Source organism: Helianthus annuus, chromosome 16, assembly GCF_002127325.2.
Source record: "Helianthus annuus cultivar XRQ/B chromosome 16, HanXRQr2.0-SUNRISE, whole genome shotgun sequence".
Classification (NCBI taxonomy): Eukaryota; Viridiplantae; Streptophyta; class Magnoliopsida; order Asterales; family Asteraceae; genus Helianthus; species Helianthus annuus.
This window is the reverse complement of record NC_035448.2, coordinates 129,767,317-129,776,216: the sequence shown is the minus strand read 5'-3', so window position 1 is coordinate 129,776,216 and position 8,900 is coordinate 129,767,317. Positions and strand designations below refer to the sequence as shown.

At 40.3% G+C, this 8,900-nt stretch overlaps 1 protein-coding gene across 1 annotated transcript; it reads right to left on the bottom strand.

Annotated features, from left to right (window-relative positions):
- Positions 1-7,471: 7,471 nt before the first annotated feature.
- Positions 7,472-8,239, bottom strand: LOC110907651. Its single transcript, XM_022152600.1, has one exon. It carries the CDS (start codon positions 8,237-8,239, stop codon positions 7,472-7,474), a length of 768 nt encoding a protein of 255 aa, XP_022008292.1.
- Positions 8,240-8,900: the final 661 nt, after the last annotated feature.

Below are 8,900 nucleotides of genomic sequence, written 5' to 3'. Positions count from 1 at the left end.
ACGGGGTCGTGTCCGGCCGACACGCCCCCATGCCCACTTCCCCAGACCTGCTGTTTGTTTAATTCTGCAGATTTTTGCCAGACACGGAGTCGTGCCCAGCCAACACGCCCTCGTGTCCACCTTCTGTAAGTTTTCGTTACTGGCACTCTGAACACGGGGTCGTGTTCACCCGACACGGGGCCGTGTCCAGACGCCCAGTAACATAAATTTTGCTTTTTCACACCTTTATACACATTCAATCAACCTAAAAACTTATTTTTGGGACACATTGAGGACAATGTGTAATTTAAGTGTGGGGGGGATGCTAAAACTTTGAATCTTGCAAGTCCTAAATACAAGCCTTACACAAAACTCTATTGGAACCGCTAATCACCCCAAATTTTTTCAAAAAAAAATTCCTTTTTTTACTTGTCTAAGTTTAAGTTGGGAAATTCAAGTTCTAAAAAGGTTATATTTTTACAAATTTACAACCGATAGCATCATGATAAAAAGAACCAACACAAGAAAATTATGAAACGACATGACAAGCTTAGTTAAAATTTAATTATATATACTTGATCACATAAAAACCCATTCACACAAAAGTGAGTTTTGAGCCTTTATTGAGCATACAAATACATATATTTAAACTAAATGCTCATCTTTCGTTTCTTGTGTGAATAGCCGTTTGGTTCTTACGACTCTAGAACTTGCCACGACGATACATTCCCGGTCCTTACCAACTTAAACCCAAGTAAGTAAATGATGGAGGCATTAGGACTAACCCTTTTTATTTCTACACCATTATTTTTTTTACCACATACCCAAAATCCCCCTAGTTAACCTCTTCATTAACCCAAACCAAGCACCCTTTTTACCCACCAAAACCCTTTTTCATTTTAAACCCTTTATTTTAGTAACAAGCTCGGTTTTTCTTATGACTTGGTTATTAAAAAAAATGAGGATGAAGCCAAAGAAATAAACAAACAAGTTTATCAAAAACAACTTTGTTTGAAAGAAATGCTTCATCAAAATAAAAAGTTTTGAAAAATAACGAGTCTTATGAAAACTGACGCTTTGTACGCTTTTCGCCCTTTTACTAACCACTAACCCAACCACTCAGCTTTAGCCCAAGCCTAACCCTTCACCCAAAAGTCCTCCTGATATTTACAAAGGTGAATAGTTAAAAAGGAGAAGGATTGATTGCTTGGCAAGCTTATGGTAGAAGTAAGTTCCATGCCGCTCTCGAGTGATTCACTAAAAGTACACCTTCGGCCGAGTGTTGAGTGATCCCCCGTGAGGTATGTGAACATGTATATAAATGAAATTTTAAAAAGGCATGTTATGCCCTAATAAGTAATTTATCTTATGAAATATTTTTAATAAATCATGACGAATAGGATTGTAAATAAAGAAGAATAAAACTTAATAAAGAATGTTGGAAATCCCGACACTCTATGACAAGCCCAAAAACCTTCTCTTCTACCCATTCCATTTGGGAGTGTAAAGCCACATTATAAAGAGTTTTGCTTGAGGACAAGCAAAGATTCAAGTGTGGGGGTATTTGATGTGCACAAAATGCAACATGTAAATTACATCAACCGTGGCATAAAACTAACCTTTTTTAGTACTAATGTTGGAAAAAGTATGTTTTTGTCTTCCTTTTGTATTTTCAGGATTAAATGAGCTCAAATAAACAAAAGAAGCAAAAAGGCAGCTGAATCTAACATAAATACAAGAAAAGGAACAAACGTGGCATACCCGGCCTCCCCGACAACATCTTCCAAAGCAAAACAAGAGAACAGAAGGCTGAACACGCCCCGTGCTCAATGAGCACGGGGACGTGCCCAAGTGTCAGCAGAAAAGACAAAGTTGTAGAAGCTTCAATCGCCCACCATGGGGTCGTGCTCAGCGGACACGGGGCCGTGGTCAACTCTAAGATTCGCAGGATCTAGGGAAATCTTGATAGTACAGATACGCTTCTGCACACGGGGGCGTGGTCAACGAATGCAGAAAAACTGCAATTAATGAAGAAAGAGAGAATGATGGACACGGGGCCGTGCCCGAGCTTCTGTTTAGCCTATAAATAGGGGGTGCTTGGATCACTTGCAACTCATCCCTTGGCACACCACCTCTCTCACACTTCACCCACCACCCACCACCATCACAACACCATCATCCACCACCATCATTCATTGTCCATCATAGAGTGTGTGAGTCGTCTCGGGATCCAAGATTGATCGTAAGAATTCTTGACAATCAAAGGCCATGTTTGCCTAAGTCTCTTACATCACTTGGTGAAGACAAATGTTTAGTGTAATACTTTTTATTTTTAATCTTTTCGCACTTTTTATTTGGTTATGTATTAATGACTTTAATAACTAGTTTCTTATGTTGAAGGTGATTCTTACTTATCGTTTGTCCGTGGTGTCTTGGCATTATTTTACTGTCTATATAAAATAAAAGATTTTCACCATGCATATCTCCACGGTCTATATGGAGATATGTTGGCTACCTGGTCGGGGGTTAAGGGAACGGTTTGGTAAGAGTCTTGCCATTGTTCAGTGTATAGATCCTGCAAAGGACCTGGGTCAAATTTAGTAGGACCTCCTTCAATACCCACCGGTATTGGATGGCGGGGGTCCAAACTCTTTGATCTCCTCATAAGTAAGCTACTATTAAAACTTTAACCCGGCTACTTAGGACTGTATCCCTGCTGACTCATACTACTTAGCCGAGGGTAACGTACCCTTCAAAAGAGGGGCCTACCACATTATGCATTAATAACTTAATTAATTATCTTTCAATAATCCGACCCTTTAGGATTGTATCCTTGCCGACTCAAACTACTGGATTGAGGGTAACGTCACCTTCAAAAGAGGGGCCTACTACAATAACTAAGATAATCTCTTAAAAAGTGCAAAAGTGCGGAAATAATCAAAGGTTACACTACACACGAGTCGGATCCAAGTGATTCATCTTGTCTATCTGTTTTTATTTTTATTTTATTTTTCAGCATTTTAGTTAGTTTTATTTTTCTAGTTTAAAACCTTTTTTTCTAATTTTTGATTTGATTAGACGTTGAGGATAAACCGGTACTAAAAGCTCTTGTGTCCTTGGACGACCTCGGTATCTTACCAACACTATACTACGTCCACGATGGGTGCACTTGCCCATATGTGTGTTTAGTGTTAGTAAATATCGTGTTTTATAAATTTAAAACTTGGCTAAAAAGTGTAAAAGGGCTTAAAATATAACTAAAATTATATACACACCGACACACATCAGTGCCCTATGCTAATGCAGTAGGGAGTTTGATGTATCTTATGGTTTGTACAAGACTAGATATAAGCTATGGGGTAAGTGTTGTTAGTAGGTATTTAGAAAACCCAGGGAAACTGCATTGGGAAGCTGTGAAATGGAAAATGAGGTACTTGTGTAGTTCAAAGGATATGGGTTTGGTGTTTGGAAAAGAATCAGTGGGTGAAGATATGATTATAGGGTATGTTGATGCTGATTATGCCAAAGATCTAGATAGGGGTAGGTCAATCACAAGCTATGCATTTAAATTTTTAGGTAGTGTGATAAGTTGGAAAGCAACACTGCAACATGTTGTTGCTCTATCATCTATAACAGAATCAGAATATGTAGCTCTAACAGAGGCTATTAAAGAAGCCATATGGGTAAAAGGTTTTTGTCAAGGAACTGGGAATAAAGATAATGGATACAGTGGTGTACCGTGATAACCAAGGGTCACTTCAACTGTCTAAAAAGAACATGTATCATGAACGTACAAAACATATCAATGTCAAGCTTCGTTTTATTCGAGAGATAGTTAATTCCGTAGAAATAAAAGTTAATGAGAATAATACGGAAGATAATGTTGCGGATTTGATGACAAAGACATTACCATGTTCAGAGTTTCAGAAAATTTTGGACATATTGGGTGTTGGTTGACTGTTGATTATAGTTTGTTGACTTTGCTTTGAGGTGGAGTTTGTTAAGAGTCAAAGGAAAGTCAACTGGTACAGCTCAATTACGAGTTTATACAGGTTTTAACAAAGTTTACAAAGTAGAGGGGCTTTACATTAAATAATGATACATTAAAGGGGTTACTTCTATAACTATGAAGATTAGTTTGTTAATAACAGTTACGAACAGATTAGGTCAGAGATGGGGGATATAAGTTGTTACAATTCATTAATTGTAGTTATTCATTGTTAATTTTTTTTTTTTTTGTTTTTCTCTTGTAACAATCTATGATAATTGAAGTATGCTAATGAAATCATTTGATTGTCGAATCTTGTTCGTGTGAGAGTGTGATCTTTCTTTGGTGTTTTACAATCGGAAATGTGGATAAAAGTTAATACGTCACAACAACACATTAATAAATTTGTGAAAGATAGTATTTTAAAAGTAAAAAAAGCTAAAATATCTCTAAACTTTTTTTTTTTTTTTGAACGGCCAACAAAATTTTACTACTTCAACTAGCCAGAAGCTAGACACCACATTTACAAGCCAAGACACCAAAAGACCAACCGGTCGCCACCAAAAGAAAAAACTACAGAAAAAAAACTACAGGACTATAAAACAGACCGAAGGATTCACTACAATACAATGGAAAACTTCCGCCAATCATTCCAAGACCAATCCGAAGACCTCGATCGATTCTTTATCCAGTGATAAGCCATTGATTTAGATTCCTCCACAACCTTCGAGATGCTCGGTTCAGCTTGACCGAAAAGAACCTCATTACGCATCCTCCATAAACTCCAAATCACTACCTAAGCAATGGCATTCAACACATTCTTTTTCTTTGTGCTACCTTGCGAGTATAAGTGAGAGTCCAGAATGTCTTTCAGGCTAAAAGCAACCACCGGGGACACCTTACACCACTGCGATATAACACTCCAAACCGTCTGAGCGAAGTGATATGCAGCGAATACATGATCACTGGACTCATCATAGTCACCACAAAATAAACATTTGGTGTCACCAATATTGATATTCCTGTTAACCAAAGCTACTCTAGTAGGAAGCCTTTCCGAAACCGCTCTCCATGAAACCACCCCTACTTTCTTAGGAACAAATTTATTCCAAGAAAATATGTAGTCTGGAGCTGACCTGGATGCCACCGCTGCTGCAGCCTTTATACTCGCCACCGAGAATGATCCAGATGGATCGTTATCCCATACCCATTTATCCGGACCCTCGTAAGCAACGTAATCACTCAGCAAAAGAGTTAAGTCCATCAGCTCCAATTCCTCATACTCAGTCAATGATGGCCGGTTCCAACGCCAAGACAAAGAGATACTATCAGCCCCCCATGACACCCGATCAGAAACATAACATAGCTTTTCTTTTTCTAAAGCGAAAAGAAGTGGAAAACTCAAATAAAGAGGTTGTCCCCCGATCCACCAATCGATCCAGAATTCTGTTTTCAAGCCGCATCCTACTTTACACCAGATAGAATACATAAGGTTTATACCTACATGATTCAGATGTTGGCGAATACCCACGATTTGCTTCCAAGGACCCGCCAAAGATACCTTTGCCGGGATTGACGACCAAAATCTACTATTATGGTGTACAGCCCATACTACTCTTCGCCAAAGACTTTCTTTATCCGTTTTAAACCTCCACCACCACTTCGCCAGCATCGCAAGATTGGCATCTCTAAGAGATCCGAACCCTAGACCCCCATATTCAACTGGAGCCGTAACCTTATCCCACGCCATCCAACTCATATAAGAATTTTCGTCCACACCTCCCCAAAAGAAAACTCTCCTTAATCTCTCCAATATCTCAATAACTTTCACCGGCGCTCTATATAATGAAAAGAAATACGTTGGTAACGAGTTCAAAACCGATTTGAGAAGAGTGATTCTACCGCCATAGGAAACGTTTTTTGCTTTCCAAAGTGACAATCTGTTTTTAAATACATCGATAACCGGTTTCCAATTACGAACGAGATTCATATTAGCCCCCACTACCAAGCCCAAGTGTTTAAAAGGCAAAGCGCCTCTTTTACATCCCAGAGAATCTGCGAGAATTTGCACCTCTGCTTCAACAACCCCAACCCCAAACAATGAGCACTTAGCAAGGTTCACTTTTAACCCCGAAACCAAATGAAAACATCTTAGAATTCTGCGTAAATTAAAAACATTTTCACTCGACCATTCCCCAAGAAAAACCACGTCATCCGCATAAACAAGGTGCGATAATACCGGACCAGTAGATGTACATTTCAAACCTTTGAAAATTCCTTCCGATACAGCCGTCTTCATAATCCCCGTAAGCGCTTCCATGGCTAAAACGAACAGGAAGGGAGACAACGGATCACCTTGACGCAGACCGCGAGAACACTCAAACTCCATAGTAGGTGAACCATTAACCAAAACTGACGCCCTAGATGAGACTAGAGTCGCCATAATCCAACCCCTCCACCGAACCGGGAAATTCATTTGAGCCAAAATAGAATCCAAGTATCCCCAGTTAAGAGAATCATACGCTTTATTAATATCGATTTTAAAAATCATACCGGATTTCTTTGCTTTCCTCATCCAAGCGACAGTTTCATTAAGTATGAAAGGGCCATCCGAGATGTTCCTCCCGGCCAAGAATGCAGATTGCTCTTCCGAGACCAGCTTCCCGATCACACCCCTAAGCCGGTTCACCAAAACCTTGGAAATTACCTTATTGACGACGCCTATCAAACTGATGGGCCTGAAATTCGAAGGAGATATGGGGTCTTTGATTTTTGGAATTAAAGCAATAAAAGATGACGTACAGCTTTTATTAATGGAACCATTAGCATAAAATTCCTGGAATAATTTTAAAAAGTCTCCTTGAAAAAGATCCCAATTCTTTTTTATGAACATAAAGTTGAAGCCATCCGGGCCCGGGGCCCGATCTCCGACACAACCCCAAATTGCTTCTTTGATTTCAATAGGTGAGAACGGTACAACAAGAGAATCAGCGTCTAATTCCGAGAGGGAAGCTATATTTTGACAGATAATAGACGGCCGAATGGACATTGGTTCAACAAACTGCTTCGAGAAAAAGTCAAAAAAGGCCTCCTTTATCTCCACCGGATTAGTAATCCAAACTCCATTCACCAATAGACCATTAATACGATTATTGCTGATATTCGAGTTGATGATACTATGATAGAAAGCCGTATTTTCATCACCATCTATCGCCCACCTAGCACGAGATTTCTGTTTAGCATCCAATAATTTTCTTCGATCTGTCTCCTGAACGATATTGATACATTCGGCTCTCTCATACAGTTCCTCTTCCTCCAAGGCTCTCTCCTCGGCCATCCCTTCCAGAATACGAATACGATTCTTTTTATCCAAATATACCCCATCCGACTTTTCTCTTTCAACTTTCAGCCAGGCCTTGATGCAATTTTTCAGCCACCGAAGTTTAACCGATAATGCCATGTCCGCTGGGCCATTAAAAACAAAGCTTTGGCATAAATGTTTTACTAAATCCATGAACCCGGCATTTCCATCCATGAATTAAAACACCGAAAAGGGGTATGGCCAAAATCCGAGGGAACCGTGGACATTAAAATAGGTCTATGGTCCGAAGCATCACGGTTCAAGGCTAAAACCGACGCCTTCGGCCATCTTTCCATAAAACCAAGGCAAACAAGAAAACGGTCTAGTTTACTCAACTTATCCCCACGATCAGATATGTACGTAAATTTGCCACCCCCCATATTAAATTCAGTGAGACCTGCTGCTAAGATGAACTGATTAAAGACCTCTGCATTTGTTGCTATGAATTCAGAATTGAACCTTTCAGACTCATCCCTAACTTCATTAAAGTCCCCCATGAAAACCCATAAACCTTGCAGAGAATTCTTCATATCAAGAAGCTTGACCCACAGATTCCTTCTTGCAAGAGCATCATTAGGTGCATAGATGTTAACCAAATTAATCCGAACACCTAAATGGTTCAACACTCCAGACAGAACTAAAAAATACCGGTCTTTAATCACATTGTCACAATGAAACATACTCGGGTTCCAAAGTGAAGCAATCCCCCCGGACCTTCCCACCGCATGAACACATTCCAGTTGATATGCCGACCGACCCCAAAATCCATTAAACATAAAACTGGTCGTAGCCCCCAATTTTGTTTCTTGAATCGCCAAAAAATGAACTCCATAAGACGTCTTAATTCCCCTTATCCAGTCTACTTTTTGGGAATCCTGAACCCCCCTCAAATTTACCGATAAAAAATTCATTGTAAACCAGTAAACTCACCTTCGCCAAGAATGACGGATCTAGTCACTTCTTCGAACCCTTGTAACTCGATTCCCACTTTCGCTCCAACCCCTGCTGTAGCTAGGACCTCACGACAAACGTACTGATGGACCTGATCATTATCGCCAGGATCCGGAGAAAACTCCGTATTCAAATTCGGATCAACTGTTGATGACGCTTGATTCCGGCCAGCGTCCGAGATGGATGGGGACTGAACATTGCTAAGTCCGCCGACCGGTTCACCACTGAATGACCCAATGTCCGATGTTGGACGATTCAGGTCAAACAAATGCTCATCAGAAGCATACTCTTGGAAAAAACCTCTAACCGGAGGGCCCTGCATAGAACCTGTTGAAGGAGGGCTCCTATTGGCCCTATTCCTCTTACCGAGCCCAACCATGGGAGTTGGGCCATCATCAATTAATTGATCCACTAAGCCACTAACACAAGTACCTTTTAGCTGGGGTCCACCATCAAAAACCCCAGCCGCCTCTTTCTCGGGTATCACAGAGCCATTAATTACTTCTTTATGGTTTGTGGGATTTCCATGCAAATCATGCAACCGTTCAGTGTCCAACGTTTCATTTTCCGGTAACCGATCATTAACCGGCGCTGATGGTGGTTCCGATGGTGGCCGAACCT

Excerpts from the sequence above, each read along its gene's own strand:
- LOC110907651 (XM_022152600.1), bottom strand. The coding sequence starts at position 8,239 with ATGAATTTTTTATCGGTAAATTTGAGGGGGGTTCAGGATTCCCAAAAA.